This window comes from Molothrus ater, chromosome 7 (assembly GCF_012460135.2).
Source record: "Molothrus ater isolate BHLD 08-10-18 breed brown headed cowbird chromosome 7, BPBGC_Mater_1.1, whole genome shotgun sequence".
Taxonomy (NCBI): domain Eukaryota; kingdom Metazoa; phylum Chordata; class Aves; order Passeriformes; family Icteridae; genus Molothrus; species Molothrus ater.
In genome coordinates this window covers 6,892,359-6,911,405 of record NC_050484.2, presented here as the reverse complement: position 1 = coordinate 6,911,405, position 19,047 = coordinate 6,892,359, and the positions used below count along the sequence as shown (strand labels likewise).

General features: G+C 38.4%; 1 protein-coding gene across 6 annotated transcripts in view; it reads left to right on the top strand.

Moving 5' to 3' along the window:
- The window catches only part of TFPI (tissue factor pathway inhibitor), a 57,456-nt gene extending 40,144 nt beyond the window's left edge, over positions 1-17,312 (top strand). For 4 of the 6 annotated variants that reach the window (XM_054515493.1, XM_036387222.2, XM_054515491.1 and 1 more), the window contains exons 3-9: positions 73-273; positions 5,587-5,625; positions 8,921-9,109; positions 10,181-10,300; positions 10,777-10,872; positions 16,399-16,581; positions 16,940-17,312. In XM_054515493.1, the coding sequence (XP_054371468.1) occupies positions 73-273; positions 5,587-5,625; positions 8,921-9,109; positions 10,181-10,300; positions 10,777-10,872; positions 16,399-16,581; positions 16,940-17,052 (941 nt within the window). In that variant the 3' untranslated portion in view covers positions 17,053-17,312. Of the gene's footprint in view, positions 1-72; positions 274-5,586; positions 5,626-8,920; positions 9,110-10,180; positions 10,301-10,776; positions 10,873-16,398; positions 16,620-16,939 lie in introns of all 6 variants that reach the window. The other 2 variants (XM_054515494.1, XM_054515492.1) reach the window with 2 other exon arrangements.
- Positions 17,313-19,047: the final 1,735 nt, after the last annotated feature.

The window sequence follows — 19,047 nt, the reverse complement described above, 5'->3', positions numbered from 1 at the left end:
CCCATCTGGGAGTTACACCCTGCAGTGTGCAGCAAACTAACTCAGCTCTTCTGCTTCTCCTCGGTGCTCCAGGTGCTGGTTTGCCACCACTGAAGCTGGTGCACTCCTTCTGTGCCATGAAAGCAGACGAAGGCCCATGCAAAGCCATCCACATCCGATATTTCTTCAGCATCAAGAGCCGCAAGTGTGAGGTGTTTGAGTATGGTGGATGCCATGGCAATGAGAACAACTTCCTGACGCTGGAGGAATGCCAGGAGAAGTGTGTGCCAAAAGGCCAGTACCCATTCTCTCACCCTCCTACCAAGCCTTCATTTGTAGCTGTTATTTCTCATTCACAAACCACTTCAAATTGGGAAGTAGAAGCTCTCTTCAATTCCTATTATGACAGAAATACGATTCCTCTAATTATGTTCCCAAGTAGGTTGTAGTCATCTGAATGATTTTACATGGTGTGGAAAGACAGGTAGGTCTTGTAGTGTACCTCTGGAATAGAAACACCAAGGCAAGGAATCTTATTTTCTAGCTAGAGCCCTGTTTTGGATGAGTTCTTAAGAGAAATTGATTCTGAGGCTGGGCTAAGCTGGTGGGTAGCAAACAGGTTCTTTATTGCTTTTGGAATGTCTAACCCAGGTTTGTCCTTTACTTGAGAAGCTGATAGAAGTTGTCCACAATTTTGGCCATCTTCTCTGTTTCAGCATAATTACTACTACAGTAGTAGATAATTCTCATTAAAAATGCTAGTTATGGCCAATTTTTAACTTTGTTTCATTGAATCCTCCTCAGTTAATCATTGGAAAAAAAGAAAATGAGATCTAACATACGATACACAGCACAATGTGCACCAAGGGCTTTGTGAATGCTGGTTTTGCTATTAAAATTCAACCTTGTAATTAAGGTTTTCAGCATTGTACACATTCCTCACACAACTGGATGAAAATTAGAAGACTTGTATCTTCTAGGATTAGCACAGGCCACTTGCAAGCACAGCAAGTTCTTATGGGTTACAAAAAATACCTCTGAGAAATTTTGGATTAGAAAATTGATTTCAGAAGCTCCTATTTGGGTTTTCAAAGCTGATTGCCATATGTGACAAAGTAATTTATAGCTTCAGGTTTTGTCTGGCAACAAATGTAAATGTCTCTTACCTATTTTTTCCATCCCTTCCAGAATTTATGTCTACATAGTGTTTAGATCAGGCTTTAAATCTGTTGCATTGTCTGCTTTTTACACATCTGTATTTCCTGATCAAAATTACTCTGCATCTTCTTGCTAAATTAATTTAGAAATCTCAAAGTAAGTATCTGTCTCCCACTGCAGTGTTACAATAATGGCTGGAGCTGGTTGCACATTACCCAAAGTAGTATTTCAAGAATGTTTGTTAGTTTTAATGCCTCTAATTTTATCAATCTACAAATGTTAGTGAGCCATTTCCATATACCTTGAAAGCATCCCTGGCCTCGACGCCTTTGGTCTTTCCCAAGAGGAGACTTCACACATTTTATTAACTCACCACGTATTAACTCAAGATATTGTTTACCTTTCAGATGTATTTTTCTGATCTGCTGGTGCCACCATAATTTCTGTTCAGTTAAGTTTTGCTTTTAAACAACTGTATGCTTATAAAGCTCTCTCTATCAGAATGAAAAAAAAAAAAAACCAAAACAAAACACTACAGAGTTTCACTAAGAACAGGGGCAGTCAAAAATCTTACTCCATTTTTTAAGGGGATGAAAATTTTCCAGTACATTTTACTCTAAGGATTAATTGGAAACTTAGCTTTTGATGGTTTTTGGATAGATCCTACTAATAAGCCTCAGAGACCAGAGGTGCTCCAGGGAAGAAGTAGGAAGGATCAGTCACAGCCTTGCTCTGTTTTCAGGTGCAATACATGGGTAAACACAGTGGTGATTATAGTAAAATAATATCAATTCTTAGAATGGCATCCCATCCAGAAAGAGGTATGTGGAAATCACAATTCTTTAGTTACTAAATAACATAATCCAGCATTTCAAGTAAAAAAAAAAGAAAAAAGGATGACATGAAGAAAAACATTTTGCCCTACATTCAAGCACACACAAATTTCAGGAACCTCTGTCCTAAGATCTGAAATGGATCTTAAGCAGAATCTTCCTGAAGTGGCTGGAAAGGGAAAGAACCTAATGAATTTCTATTTATGTTGAAGTTTCAGATACTTCCAGAAGTGCAGATTACTATTTTGGTGCTCACTTACCTGTATTTGGTATTTTAGCAATTGGCAAGGATAAAAGCTTCTCCAAAATATACTATTTGTGCCTTTGATTCATCATACCCAAGTTTAAAAAAAATACCAAAGTAAGATAGAATTCAAGTCATAGGCTTTAAAATCTTCCTTACAGACTATTGTATGGGAGCAGATCTCATTTCTGGGCAGAAAATCAAAGAAAGAAGGAATTCATTACAGATCATGAATCTGTTTCTAGTTATGACTCCACCAAATTTAAAAAGTAAAGTTTTTCAAGATAAAAAATTGAAAATTATTGTTTCCTTGAATAGCACTCAGTTTCAGAAAGACCTGGAGTCTTGGATGTGAATTAGCTGCTCTTTGACACCAGGCTGGCTCTTGGTGGTTTCCAGCTAGTATTTGGTTTGGGGTTTCAGCAGGACCCACAGCATCTTTACCATGCTTGCACTGGAGTTATTTGCACCTGTCAGAATCTCATCCAAAACTTGGCACTTCCTATCACAGGAAATTTGGAGTGTTTGTCCTCAATTTCAGCTTAACGGCTAGGACAGAGGAATAAAAAGGAAAAGGCTGGGCTGATGACCTCGATTTCAGTTTAAAGGCTAGGACAGAGGAATAAAAAGGAAAAGGCTGGGCTGATAGATGCAGAATTTGGAATTAAGTGTCCAAAAGTCATAATCAGGTGTCATGAGTGAAGATTTATCACATTATTTCTTCCATCTGATGCTGCTGTTTTCGGAGAATAAGCTGAGTTGGAAGGGATCCAGTGTTACTTTGATTCTGACACACATGTTGCATCTGGAACAGATCTTCTAGACCAAATCCTGTACTGGCATATATTTGGCATAACTCTATAGTATAAAACTGAAAGTTTTTTAAAATGAGAACTGGCTTAGTGTCTCCATCTTGGTACTCAGCCCATGAACACTTTTCAGTGCATGAGTAACAGTGATACAAGACTCTCCAAGAGCTGGATCTGCTTGGAGGTAGAGGAGAAACAAAGGCTCACGATCTCTGTATTCTCTGAATGGATAAGAGCAGATAAAATTATTTGGTGTTACCTACAGTGTGCTGCAGACCATCAGGCATAAAGCAAAGCAAACCCTTAAATTAATCCCTTTTGCTAACATAATGCAGCAAAACCCTGTATAATTCTGTGAATTTTTGTTAACTCTAACTCGGTCTGTGCAGTATTGTAGTATATAATTGTATTCATCTTACTTACATTTCCAGTATTTATTTCTGTAGGAGATCACTATTTAGTGACTGTAGAAATGAGTCTGAAGAGAGTGTATTAGTGGCACAAAAGTGCTTAGAAATAAAGAAAAATCTGAAATACTAAACAATCACTTTGAAGAATGTGAAGACCAGTATTGATAAAAATAACCTCAAGAGCAGCTACCTAAAGTATGTAGAAATTCAAAAGAATTAATGCAATCAAAGTTTTTGATTTTCAATATTCAGCACAAATACACGAATAAATGAGCCAGCATGAGGGACTTACCAGATCAGGATAACTTGTTAACAGTTTGGAATCAATAAGCCACCAGGCAGAACTGATTGATGTCAGTACAACAGAGTTGAGAGAGCCCAGCTGTGTTCTGGCCACTCTAAGGCTCTCCAAGACAATGCTCAGATTCAAGATGAGTACTTCTGAATCAAACTTCCTAGAAATCAGCTGTATTTTTTGTTTCTTGTGCCCAGTACTCACAACTTCAGGGAATGAAAACGTACTTTCTAAGGGGAATTTGACTATAGGCTCTATTATTTTCTGGATATGAGTATAGTCCCAAATGTCATCACTCACACTAAGACCTTAATTTTCAAGGCCATGAATATAAATTTTACGCTACTTAAGCTTGCTATTATGGGAAAATACCTGCTCTGATAAATGCTTCTGGTCACAATGCCAATTCTAATGTCTATTATTTAGAGTGGATCTACTAAAGAATACACTTTGTTTACAAAAAAAAAACCAACTCAGATGTGGATTTGGATTTTTGACTGAAACCAGAAGCAAAAATAGTGTTGACATGGTACTAAGATTAAGATATTCTAGGCCTGTATCAAGTCACAATGAAATTTTCCCTTTCTCTGCCAGAAGAGTGGAGATCACATGCCAAAGTATGATTGCTGATTTTGCCCCGAAGGGGACAGCTGAGTGAGATTAGTGGAATGGCCTGACGTGCGTGTCCGCGTTTAGGTCATGGGTTTAAATGCTGAGGGCCAAGCCTCCTACTAATAGGAAAAACTGGAAACCTGTTCAAAGAAATGCTACATCACTCTGAAGTGCGTGCCATGCCTTTAATATTTTTTAAAGGGTAACAGCTGCATTGTCCCAGAGGTGGAAGGAAAAATGTGTCATGACAGAATTTCTACCCAATAGATCTGCTTTGAAAATATAACATCAGCACGTTTCCAGAGAAAACTAGGATAGAATTATGATACAAAAGGGCAGTAAAGTACAAAACAAGAATTATGAAGCAATGCAAATAAGGTGACTAAGGCAGAGTCCAGAAGCTGCTGGCCACCTTTCTCTCAGCTGTCAAAATATTGTTCGCCTTTCTCAGACAATGTACAGTCTGCTCTGCCCTTGGACTCCTTTGCAGTTTTATGATTAGACAGTCTCCTACAAGGAGAAGGTTTGTTTTCAATCTCTAAAAAGGAATTTGGGGTTGAATTAAGATACCCAATTTCTTGAGCTGATACGATAAAACCCAGGCTCCTGCATTAAAAATGACAATAACAACTTTGCTGCAGATCGTGCACGGAGAGAACCATGCAGACCAAGTTTTCATCTCCAGCCCCCTGGGATACCTGGGGACACTTGGCCAGTTGCAGTTAATTAATATCATTAACTGGAGGAGGAAAGCTTCATTCAGGCGCTTCACTGAGGCCCTAGATGGCAGAGTAGAGGGAATTGGGTGGGATGAGGGAAGTCCTGCTGTCTCCCTCAGCCAGCTCCACAGCTATGAGCAGTATTAGTAGCTACAGCAGTTGGGTTGTTAGTCTGCTAATTAATTACTCCTCTTTTGAGGAGTGAGATTGCATGATGCAGGATCCTGGATCCAGTAGTAAGAGGGGTAATTTCCCTTTTCAATTCTAAATTGGCATAATTTGATTTCAGTACTTGCTATATTGTCAAGTTTCCAATACAGCAGGTCCTCCTATACAAGGAAAATAATACTTCAGTTCACTACAATGAGCTTTTGTGCTACTTCCTGAATAAAGAGAAAAAGGAAAAGGAAGAAATTCTGTTTTCTTGCTTCTCATTGCTCAGTGTCACTGCAAAACACACTGATATCACAGGTGAGACTTAACATGTATGCTTTTGCTAACTACTTTTATTTTTATTTATCTTGCAGAATTTCCTCAGAAGATGGCATTAGCAAAAAATAAGAAAGGTAATTATATTTACATCATCATTTAAGATTCTCTACACAATAAGGAATGTATTTTCTTCTTTTGTTAGCTCAGAACAATACGTAATTTATCTTCTAACAAAAACAGCAATGTCAGTTTAAAATGAGTTCTTAGGCTGAATCTTCTTCTGTCTTCATCAAAGAATTTGAGGACAGTTGTGGTCACTGAAGATGGTAGCCGCAATCTCTCTTCACAAAATAAATACATCATTTCTCTTTTTTCTGTAAAAAGAGAAATTTAGCAGACATTCAAGCATGGTATAATTAGCCACGACGGGGAGCTCTTATCATGTATTTTGAGAACAAGCTAAATGCTTTGTACTAATGCCTCTTTACTTTTAGAAAGTGGGAAAAAATTGGTCTGAAACAGAACTCTTTAAGCATTGTCTGTGGAGGAGCTACCAGAGGTTAGGGCAGATGTCCTAATTGCAAATCAAACAGGGGAGCAAGTTTCCCATTCCTGGAGGGACAGACTTTTAACAGAACTTTAAATTCCTGATATCCCAGACCTCCAAAATAGCCAGTGCTAAAGTATTGGGAGTCCCTTACTGGAACACTGTTGGTCTGTTGAGAAAACTGATGTTCCTAACAAGAATATTTCACTTTAACACCGAGTAGAGCTTGTGAAGACTTAACCCTACCCTTCCACTTTGCACATTGGAGACTCACCTGGATGGGGCCCACTGTGGGCAGCCAGAGGTCCAAAAACACAGACTTGAGTACACTTTGTCACAAGTCAGCTCCTCTTTTTGTGCTTCCTTTCCTTCATCCCTCCTTCCACTCAGCACTTCCTGAATGGGTGTGCACTTAGCAACTTGCAGAAATGCAAACATTTGCATGTACATTTTGAAATAGACTATAATCAAGTCACCTATCTTTACAGAATGGTATTTGGAATATTTTCATATGAGATGATGGTTTTCTTTTCCTGTTTTCTACTGTATTTTCTCTTCTTAATGCATTTTTTAAAATTGTGATTATATGTGGAAGCTACTAAGGTTGATTTTCCACACATGCTGCAGACTTTGGCACTACTGCCTTTAAGGGCTGACCCTAATTCCCTGCTTTTAATGACAAACCAGAACATATCCTGTAAAATTCAGCCCATGGCTGTCATCAGCATTATTGCACATGCACTGTTGCTTCCACTAATGTAGTTTTGAATATTGAGCCTTTAGAGAAAGATGTTGCATTTAGCAGTACAGTACTGGTTTGTGTGGTTAGGATTATATTGCCTTCATGAACTCTCTCTTCAAAAGTAGCTATAAAAGTTAGCCATGAACTCAGCTAATTTGGACTTAATTTCATTTGCAAGAACCTGCAAGAATCATTTTAATATAAGACTATTCTAAATTAAAGACATCTGTTTTTAAGACTCTGTCATAATCCTGCAGCCTACTTTGCACACCCTTATTTTTACCTGCCTTCCTTTTTCAGTTAATATCTATCTAATAATCCCTTTGTGTTATTTCATGGTATTGTGCAATGTTTGATGTGAGAATTTTTTCTGTGGCTCCTGTTGTCTGTGAGCTCCTAGGAGATGGAACAGGTACACCTGGTGGAGCCCTGCCGCTCCCTGTCTGGGCACCTGCCTCACCTCTGTTTCCAGCTGAAAGCACAGCACAGGCCTTGTGTTTCCCACATATTTCTCAAATTTCCCACATATTTCTCAAATTTATTTCTCTGTGTGGGCTTAGCTTTCTGAATTTGTGCACATCAACAGGTGCTCCCTTTGCATAGTGAGAGAGGTGAAGCACCCGAATGTGGATTACACTCACTGTCAGAGAATGAAATTTGTAATGAAGAATCAAAATTAAGCCATTCAGGAATGCTATAAACAGTTGATTTGGTTGCTTTATTCAAGAATATTTTAGTGATTGAATTTTGCATGTGATCTCTGAAAATTATTTTTTTCTGTTCATTAGGTATTATAAAAATTGAAATGCACTATATTGCCAATTCTTAGAAAAACACTTGTTATGAGCTATTATAATATTTTGTATAAATTCAACATGTGCATCAATAGCCTTTAATAATCATCTTGTTCTAGCAATTAATTTGAATATGTACCTACCTAAAATAGGTGTTACAGGATTAACTTCTTTGCAAGTTGATAACCTACTTCTAAAATGTTAGGAATTTCAAAGTAATTGTTTCACATATATATATATTGATGACAGCTAGCTGCACACCATTTTAGTCTCAATATTTTGTGAATTTTCACAGCTAAGGAAGGCATTTATATGTTACACCTGCTAGGTTTTTCTTATATGATGGTTAAGTAGACTTTTCTCAGCAAGTCAGCTCAGACAAGAATCATAATTCTAAATATCTGTTAGCAAGAATCTGAGAATTCCTCCACATATATTTCTGTATTGTTACCATGATTTTAAGCGTACTATTTAAAAAAAAAATGAATATGGTGAGGAGTTGACTTCTGGGGATTGTCATATGGCTGTTTTTTTATTCCCTGCCAAAGGATGTGATATCATGCTGTGATATTCAGTCAAATTATGCAATATTTATTTGTTAACTTGTCCTTGGTTGATATTGTAGTTACTGATTGCAAACTCAGAGGTAGGACTGAAATTATGTAGGATAGCTGCTCTGTCTCCCTGTTTCCTGTATCCTTTTACAAGGATAAACTGCCCTAGACAAACTGCACTGCTAGGTATTTTTTCTGTTCTATTTTAAAACTCCTTCCTTTTTTCTTCTATTTGAGAATTGCTTTGTCTTAACATTGAGGGAAACATAAATAACAAGGATGTGTACTTAGGTGCAAGTGATCCAGTTGATGTTCAGGTCTTCTTTAAAATCAGAATAAAAACTAATTTTTAACTTAGAGCCTCTATGTTTTGGAATTTTTAAGGACTCAAGATGTAGTTTAGTGGCTACTTGAACAGAGCAATAAATACCTCTATAATGTTCCAGTGTAAATATAAATAATTAAATAAAGAATAAAATAAATTAAATATTTACTATAACTAAATAATATATTATGATACAATGTATCTAATAATTATATTTAATAATATTTATAATTTTATTTACTAATTATTATAATATTTAATGTATTTAACAGTTTATTCATATAATTATTCAATTAAATATGATTATAATTAAATCTAGAAGAAAAACAGCACAAAAAAGCAGTAGTTATTTTACAGTTGGCCTTTAGCCCAAAGTCACAGGTTTATTTAGCAAACTTCCTCCAGATCTGCTGTTGTCTTGGGATGCATTTCAGTTTCTTTCTTCCCCCACTCTGTTCATCATTTAGCATTGTTTCTAGGACAGCCTGACTTCTGCTTCCACGCCCAAGAGCCCGGGGTGTGCCGAGGGTATTTTACCAGGTACTTCTACAACAAAGAGACAAAATTGTGTGAGGCATTCAAGTATGGTGGGTGCCTGGGAAACCAGAACAACTTCAGGAGTTTGGAGGAGTGCCAGAATACCTGCCAAGACAACTGTGAGTTGATGGTTTTACTCACTCTTCGTTTTACACTTGTATAAAAACCGGTGTGTTTTGAAGGTATTTTGCATGGAAAAAAGGCAATTCAGGGTGCCCTGAGGTGGCAGTAATTTATACATGAAATTTACAGTAATTATACATATTTTTAAATGAAAGTACCAAAATTTAAAGTATGGAGTAAAAAATTGGTAGGTACTATTTAAGGAATGTTACATGACTCCTACATTTTAACTTTTCTCATGGCAGCTAACCTAAAATCTGCCATTTATTTGGCTTTATAATACCATAAAACACTTCTGTATGTTTTTAACCCATAGGTCTGCATATACTCCTTTCAAACCAAGTCTTGTAATGACAAGAGGTGCCCATGTAGGGATTTTAAACTCACTATGTATTGCTAGCTTGCAACCAAGATTCCTGGAACACCTGTGTGTCCCTTGGGAATGACTTGGCTGTGCAGCTTAGGCTACCAAAGCCACTCAGACTGACCACAGACCAGTCATTTTCTTCCTTGTCCTGCTCATTCCAACAAGTTGCTCTACATCAGGACATACAGAGACGTTCAGAGCTCCTCTCCCTTCACCAAGTGCCTCATTTTATTCATAATGTGAATGCATTTTCCCACCGAGAGAGCCTCCAGACCTTTTTATCTTGCTTGTGTCTAGTGGGCCTTTTTCCAGCACTATTTCATAAGCTGTCATTTTGGCAAGGGGAACTCAAGCTTATTCACACTTAGAGTAGAAAAGACCCACTCTGCTTCTTTCTAAAGATTTTTTTTAATTATAAATTTAGAGCCATGTGCAGTTTCCCTCCTTTTGCTGAAGCATTTCTTCCTGGGCTGTGATTCCACTTGTACCTTCTGACTAAAAGGTGCAGAATAATCTTTTTCATGACTTTAGTCTAAAATAACACCTTCATGTAAATTTGCATGAACATCCAACAAGGGTTGCTGTGGTCTAAATAGATTAAAGCTTTTTATTTTTTGAAATATTGAATCAATACCAATTTTTGTTTGTTTTTTCTTAGCAGTTTTCACTATTTTTTTAAATTTAACAAATTTATTGCCAGCTGTTACAGCTGAAGAGCATCCCAGCACTGTGAACAGCAGTTCCCCAGCAGAAGAGCATCCCAGCACTGTGAACAGCAGTTCCCCAACAGAAGCACCCAGTCAGACTCCTGGGATTTTTGGTAAGAATTTGCTTCTGCTGTTTATAATCAACCCTTTGTTGCTCCTTGGTTTGTGCACTGGTTTTTCCCCATTTATTTGTATGTCACTGGAAATACCTGAGCACAGGGAAGTCTTTGACATTAAAAGTAGCTTCAGAGCCACTTTCTTACCAGCAATACTTATTTTGCAAAAGGCTTACAATTGCGAAGGTTAGAATGTCTGCTGGCAATAAAAAAATAACCTTACCAAGCTGTGTATAATCTAAATTTTATGTCAGTAAAATTAAGGAAGAAAAAGGAACTCATTGCAGAGTTGTTTCAGCAGCCTGACTTTCCTGAGCCTTTGGGCCTTAGAGATGTTGCTTGGCAACTGGCATCAGCAGTGGGTTTGAGCAGGGCCAGCAGGTACCAATCACAGCTGATTTACAGAGCTTGGATGTGTCTACATATCCCACCCTTGAATCTTTCACACCCACTGTCTCTATTTTTTCTTTTAGGTAATGCACTGCCAGCTGCTCCAAATGAGAAGTCCAACACCCTGAACAGTAGTTCCCCAAAGGAGGAGGAGCCCAACCAGTTCCCCATCTTTTTTGGTAAGAATTAGCTTTTGCAGTTCTTATCTCTCAGTCTTTTATATGGATTGCATTTCCATTTCAACCCATTTTCTGACATACCTGAGACTAAAGAATGGGTTTTGATCTTTGCCAAAGGATTTGATAAGCAGAGAAAGCCAAAGCAAAAGAATGTGTTACAACTTATGGATCTTCATAAATATCAGCAAGTGGAAGACTGACCACTCTCTTTAAAAAGTGTGCACTTCCCAAAGGCCTGATTAATACAGAGCAAAAAAAAAAGAGCAAAAGCAGTGCTGCATAATTCTTTCAGTCTAAATTAATCATAAGGAATTATTTCAATTCCCTTCATCTATTAAAAAAGAACAACATTTGGATTTTACAACGTAGCATAGTGTAATATATTTAATAGCAAAATGTTTGTATTTTCACCGTGACCATATTAAACTCATTTTTGGGTTGAGTGTAATCACAGTGGGTATGAATTAATTTTAAATGCTTTCATTAATGTAATTAATTGTAATTTCATTAATTTAAAATGTCTCTCCAAGGTATTTTTGCACTATGTACTGTAATGCAGATGGGACTCTGGACCTTTATTGAGGAGGGATAAGCTTTGACAGTATCAGTAGCTGGACACTGTCCTCTGTAGGTGGCTGCTGCTTGCTCACACTGTTCAGGGTGATTGAATTTGAAGTATGTCATTTTTATGATCCACAGTTGTGCAAGAGGAAGCAACAAACAGTTGGAAAGAGCCTGAGCATTCTCACCAAGTATTTATGTTGGTTTTTTGCTTTTGCACTTGCTTGCGCTTCTGAGGACTGAGTGATGACTCGCTAAGGTTTTTGCATTTCATATGTTCTGTAGATAACAGGTGTGTAGGTGGCATTCCTGTGCTCTTTGCTTAGAATGGAGTGCCCAATAAAGCATGAGTGTGTGTTGTACCCTGTTTTTTGCCTGCACTGTAATCTTCAAGCACTGCTGGTTTGATGTAAGTTTCTGTTCAGTTGTGTTGTCTACCACATGCAAAGCATCAATGCACTCTGTAATTTAAATGAATGAATATAAAACAGTAAAGCTTTTGGCAGCCTATTTTACTGAAAACTATGTGAATTACATCAGGTCTGGTAAAAAGTCTAGGGGCATTAAGGGGCAAGCACATTCCCTGAAGGTTTTTAGTCACAGTATGAATAATCCTCCAAACAGCTAACCTATACCAGGAAAGGAGCATGCTTCACTATGTTTTCTCAGAGGAAATTGAAGGGGTTTTGATTGTGTCAGCAACAGGGAATTTTCCTGCACAGCAGACTTTGAGGGTAAGAGAAAGAGAACTAAAGATTGATGGAACAAAGAGTCAGTGTAGCAGATAGGATTGGGTGAGAAGCACACCATGGAAGGACCAGAGAATTTCAGTGCCATGTCTGAAGACCCAACAGATTCTTCCTAATTGTGTGACCTTTGTCTTGCTCTTGTCTGCCTCATGCAGCCTCCTGTTCCTGTTCTGTTTATCAGCTTGTACCCTTCAGGCTGCTGGAATGGGCTAAAATCAGGTGATTTTGGCAATTCCACTAGAGGGGAAGGCCAAAGCTGACAGCTGATTTCTCCACAGTGGCATGGAGAACATTGTCTCCATTGCTGCTCTTTCTGGATGTGCAGCTGTAAAGTGAAGCTCCAAGGCAGAGACCGGTCACACAAACGTGCAGGGTAACTGTCTGTAGCTTTCTGTGAGGGACAGGAATTTGACTTCACATATGAGGTGAGGATCAGGGTGAACTGTTTGGGATGGAGTGGCTGATGTCCATCTCCTCAAGCACAGGCAAATTGATCTGCCATATCTATTTGCTATGTATATTGGCCTGGCTATATATCTTTTTCAAAGACCTTTTAAAAAATGAAATGTAATTTAGTTAATTTACACTAAAAAAAAAATTAAAAGGAGCTGTCTCTTATAAAATACCTCACCTTACAACTGACATGCTATTTCATCTTGATTTTAAGAAAAAAAAGTTTTTTTGGTATGTGTAACTCTGTAATAATATCAGGCTTTTAGACTTACAATATAGTTGTTGATCTTCAGAAGATTAAAATGTTCTATGGCCAAATAAAGCAAACCATGGATACAGACATGAAGTTTCTAGCACTCTTAGCAATGAACTTTCTGCAGAGACTGAAGATTGCTCTGGCCTCACTCTGCTGAAACATCTATAATAACTTTTTCTCTCTGCAAACTAAGAGAGAGTGAGGCTAAGAATCGTGATCTATGGTAGAAAATTGCAAGCACTATACCTACATTTAATTTGGGAGATTTGAGTGGGAGACAGGATCAGAAGTCAATTTTCAGCTCAGCAAATTTGGAATAGCACAAGGATGCAGGTCCTGTGAGTACAGAGTCAGGGTCATCTTTTGCTGATATAAATTGGCACAGTTCTATTTGCTTTAATGGATCTGCACCAATTTATACCTGTGGATTACTGTCAAGTGCAGATGACTCATTATTTTTGTAATAGCCTGTCCACTTGAAGACTCTTTTATTTTTCGCTTTGCTGCAACCAGAAATGAGGAGCTGAAGTCTGCAGATATTGAAAATCTGGCAATAAACTTGAAGCTTCATGAATGTCACACACTTGTGTCTGGGGAGAAATAGTGCTCACTGCATTCCCTTTCCTCCCAAGATAATTTCAAACTTGTTTTCTAGTGTGAATAATTAGCAGTCTGTTGTCACACAAGCCCTGCAAAGCCTGAGGGATAAGGATTATTGTTGCAATGCAGAGTTGAGGTTCTTTCTGATAAATGTGAGTCTGTATCTGGATGTGCATTTTCCAGAGATTCTGAGTTTATGATTAATCTGATTTTTCAGAGATTATGATCATGTCATCTGTTTATGTCATCAGAGGGATGGGATTCAATAAAGGGCTGTATGGTAGAAACTGAATCTTAAACCATACAGTATGTACCCCTACTTTCTAATGTGGTTTTGTGGCTTGTGGGACTTTTGCTTCTTTCATTTTCTTTTCTTCTTCATAAAAAAGCAGGAGAGAAAACTTTTCAACAACTCTCAGAAAAATGGGGTTGTAAAATAGAAACATTTGGGAGAGAAACTCAATAATAGACATAACAGCTCCATTTTCTGTTCCATCACATCCATAAATCCAGCATTAGGAACTGGAGCTGAACAGAGACCACTCACCTGCTGTAATGTCCTGGTGACATTGTTTACACACTGCCTCACAGGCTTTCACATTGTCCTGTCAATAGACACACTGGGCATGACACAGAGAATGTTTTCTGCTTACCTGAAGTAATTTCTTTTAGTAATCAATACATTCAAAAAAAATCATAATTTTTATGATCTTCAGCATAGAGGAAATTATGATAAGTCATTTAGTTTTATTTTAAAATACTGTTTTGTTGGAAAAAAATGGCTCCAGGTGGCAAAATTAAGAGGTTTTCTTCACAGGCTGGTTGCTTCTGTGAGTGAAGAACATGCAGGTATTTTGAAGATAAACAAGGAACAGTGTTTGGTATTTGGGGCATTTATCTGAAAATGATATAGGCAAGGAATAACATAATTTTGGGAAGAATACAAGAGGGATTCTGAATAGCACCTGGCTCTCTGGTGCACTGTACATGCAGAGGCAGTCCTTGTTGACCTCATCACTGGCTCCATGGTTCCCCCAAATCTTGCAGTCATTGGGAACTCCTTCCTGAGGGGACTGTGGACTTCCTGGAGAATTCTACACGGCAGATAAGTAATTTACATTAGAAGGTGTGTACTTGAATTCTGTTATAATTAACAAGCCTGTGCTGTTTGGCCCTTTGCTCACTGGCAAGCCTTTCTGCTCTGTTCTTTGTAGGCTCAGAAATTAGCAGGTTTAAATAGGCAAGCTATGCTGAACATATGCTTTAGGAACTAACCTCCTCTCCAGCTAGAGAGAGATGAAATTAGTTCCAGGCTCAACAGTTCTCAGAGCAGTACCAAAAGCATTGCCTTAGTTTATTTAACTACCATCTTCATTATACAAAAATGTAGGTTTAATATAGATTTTTTCACATTGTGGACTTCTACTCTGGACCCAGAGTGAAATTTGGTCTTGCAATTATGAAAAGAGGTTGTGGTTCTCATTTTATAACTTGAAACTAACTTAGTCTATCTCAAAAAAGTAACCCATTACTTGGGTTTTAAATTTCAGATTTTTTTTAATAGTATAATGTTTCTAACATACCATTCTATTTCTTTCCCAGCAATTTTTCATACTTTTTCACCACAACTGTTCAGCAATTATACATTTCAGATGAACCTTTTTTTAGCAGCTGTACCATATGTAAGACACCTAAAATGTAGCATGTGCTTTTTGGATATTTTGTCAGCCTCCTGCATTGCCCAGGTTTTTAATGCGTTACTTCTTGCTTTCAGCAGCTCATTTGCTTCCCACTTTTGTGACCACAGGATGTCTTCAGCTTTGCTCTAAACTGAATGATTTCCTCAAATTTTTACTTTGATTTTCCACTGAACTCCTTCTGTGTGGCTTTGCATCTTCAAGAGTTCCATTTGACTGGCTTCACATCTGCATTTGTGCATTCATTTATTGCATTTATGCACCCAGTTCTGCTGCTTCCTGAGGAAAAATGGTCCTCTTTTGGGTCCCACCTAACTGGTGATGTAATGGCTCCCATTCAGCTCCTTGCAGCCTGTGCAGCAATTTTACCAGTTCCTATTTTGTGTATCAGTCACTCTTGGGTGAGAGATGATGGCGTTCTTCCAGGTTTGGGAATCCTGGCATGGATTTGCTTCTTGAACTTGTTCCAGTGCCCAGGTCCTTTGGCTACCCCAGGTTCATCCTCCAGTGTTTCAGTTCTCACTTGCAGCCACCCTGAAGGAGCAAACCACCAGCCTCTCCTTGGAATGGTAAAATCCTGCCAGCAGCACTAACACACCAGCATCTCCATTGATGTGTGCACTTGTTCTTCACATTCAGTGCTGTTTTTATTCTGCAAGTAGCAAGCTAGTGTTTTATAACTGCTCAATGGCTGCTGACAGACCCTGTTACTTAGGTCGAGTTTTCTGTAGTCATTCAACAAACTCAGCACTGAGGTATTGAATCTTACACTGGAAATGCTGGGTACTTTTACCTTCTCCTTGATTCCAGAATGTCTAGCAGTGATTTGCTCCATTCATTATTAGAAATAGTTACCATAATTGTTAAAGCTGTCGACGTTTATTTATTTCACGTCACTTTCTACAAATGCTTCACTTGAAACTCCTCAAAATGCATTTGTGTGCTCTCTCCTATGGCAGAAATGGCAATTTTATCACTAACAACACAAGTAAAGGAATGGCTTTCAGGTAAGCTTTTGCTGGCAATCCAAAGACAGGATGGCATTTTACTGTGCTTTTTTTTTTTTGTAACCATAAAAGATGCTTATGCCAAGTATCTTGGATTTTCAGGGGAGCAGAATTCAATTTGACAGCAAAAAATTTCAAATAACATTGACATAAAACTGAAACACTGCAGTGTTGTCTCACCTTGTTTTTCTTGGTACTTCCAGAACCCCCTGCTCTCCCTTCCTTGTGCATGACCCCCATGGACAGAGGGCTTTGCAGAGCCAAAGAATTGAGATTTTTCTACAACTTCTCGACTGGAAGGTGTCGCCCCTTTAGCTACAGCGGTTGTGGTGGGAATGAGAATAATTTCATCTCCAGGAAGTCGTGTTTGAGGATCTGCAAGAAAGGTATGGGAAGTGCTACTGCCCCCAGCTATGGCTCAGAGGTAAATATTGTGCGGGTCAAAACCCTCTCTTGCCACTTTTGGTAGTAAGGATTGGACTGGTCAAATGTAACAGCTGGAAGTCTCAGGAAAGTGAGAATGGAAATCAGGAGAGATACAGAGCTAGAGAGAGAAGGAGGGACAGTAAGTGCAGTGTAAAAGGACAGCAAAAAGACAACTTGGCATTGGTCAGGCATATGAAGATTTTAGGTAAGACAATGTTTTTTTCTATTTTTTTTTAAGATTAATTGAAACGAGCCTTGTCTCTTACTTCTGATAATCTTGGGTGTCTTCTAATGTTCCTTTGTTAATTTTACCTTTAGGATTCAATAACAGAAAAGGTGAAAGGAGATTAATACGAATCAAGAAAAAAAGAAAGAAACAGCCACTAAAGGCACTGGACATGGAAATCATCCCTGAAGCAATGCAACTTTGATTTTTATGGAAATGTGATGTAAACTGCTCTTCACCTGTGAATGAAAACCTTCAGTGTACACCATTAAAATATATTTACTGATTATTTTGATTATATATTACTAAGCTGCTTATATTTTTTTATGTATTCCTCAATCATGTTAATGAACATTACCTCTTACTTTGCTAAAGCCTTTTAAATTGCTGTTTGCTTGTATATAATTGTCAGAGCTTCAGCAGGACAATAAACTGTGTGAGTGAATGGTTGAAATGCAGAGAAAATTCAGATTTCTTACCTTATTCTTTTTGAATTCTATTTTTATACTAAAGAAAGCACAATACTTGTGAAAGAATAATCACTAGTCAAGCATGATTGTTTCAATCATCGATTAAAAGATAGGTGTATTGCTATAAAAAGGAAATAGGCACTGGATTTGTTTTAATCAGATTTACTTTAGGTTGTGCAGGCCTAGATTTAACTCCATTGAAGTGCATATAATTACAGTACTGTAAAATGAATATGAAATCAGACTTAACCCATGAAAATCCATAAAGGGAGTGTTAGAGCTGTAAAGATGTAAAGCAGAGTGGTAAATTTTTGGAAAGATTTAAAATTGTATGTGTTGTGGTCGTTGATTCTTATCCTTGTTACTGATCTAGACTCATGGCTAAGCTTTACTGCTGAAATTGTTAAAAAATTATGCATTCTAAATACCAGAATGGAGAGGATAAGTAAAATCAGATTTTTATACTGAAATTTTATCCAAATCTGTTTCCTGGTGCTTAAGTCCTTTCATGGCTCTTTCAATCTAGGATGCATTAATTCTGATTTGAAAGATTCTCAAGGAACAGGAGTGTACAGCAGAGAGCACTTTTGTAGAGCCTTGTCATGTAAAATGTCTGAGCACCACAGACTACCACTGCAATAACCACATAAATGAAGTGCAGTTCTGCCAGGGAACCTATAAACTCCACAGAATTGATTTGGCACATTTTGTCCCCTGGTTTCAGTTTCAATTTGCTGTCTTCCTGTTCTGGTTCCTCACTCTGCCCTTTCTCTCCAGGTTTTGCTGCCCTTCCTGCACCAGGAGTGGAGTGTGTAGGTGTGGGTGCCCTGCACAGGAGCAGAGCAGTAAGGGAAATACTCAGACCAGCTGGAATCCCTCCCTGCAGATAAGTGGAGAACCCATGGATTAAACTGCTCCCAGACCTCTCCATTTGTCCCATGGCACCTGCCTGAGCACAGCAGGTCATGTGGCCTCCCCAGGGCCAGGGGATTTAGGCACATTTGGGGTGGGGGGGTCAGGATTTGCCCTTCTGCCATGGTTACCCTGCTTGTGTCTGCCTGGCCAAGGGATGCAGGTGAGGGCACAAATGTCTGCACCTCCCCTTGTCTGCATCTTATGGTCAAGCCAGTAAAATATCTGATCTTCCACTCTTAGCTGTAACCATTTCCCATGGGTTGCCAGTATTACAACTTAGCTAATTTCTAGATTACAGGATGTACCTCAAAGGGAGGCAGAGCTGAAGTGACTGCATTAAACTAAAACATCTATGGCTTTCAGGTAAAAGACAAGGAAAATTATTAAGCTGTCCCACCAAGAACATGGAAAAGGATTTGTAAGCTTTGTGAGATTGATTAGACTACAAACTGGAATGATGAACTTTCTAAAACAGAATGTATTCATATGAGACAATAGGTATAGAAGGATAGGAAAGAAAAGATGCATTTGTATGCAGATTGTCTTGTGATTCCTGTGTCATTTCATGACAGTCTCTCTCCTTCAGGTTTCCTCTTGTTCCAGCAACTTGTGCCTGGCTGCCGGGACTCAACACCTACAAAACCCACAGGGGAAAAAAATTGTAGGGAAAAAGTCATCCTTTCAGTCCCAGCAGAACCCTGTCTGTGTGGCTGCTCTCCACTTTATAAGCTTCCCTCTTGCTGAGCTCTACTGCCAACTGACAGGGTCTTGTCCCTGAGAGGGATCAGTTGCTCCCAGGACTGTGAGGCTCCTCC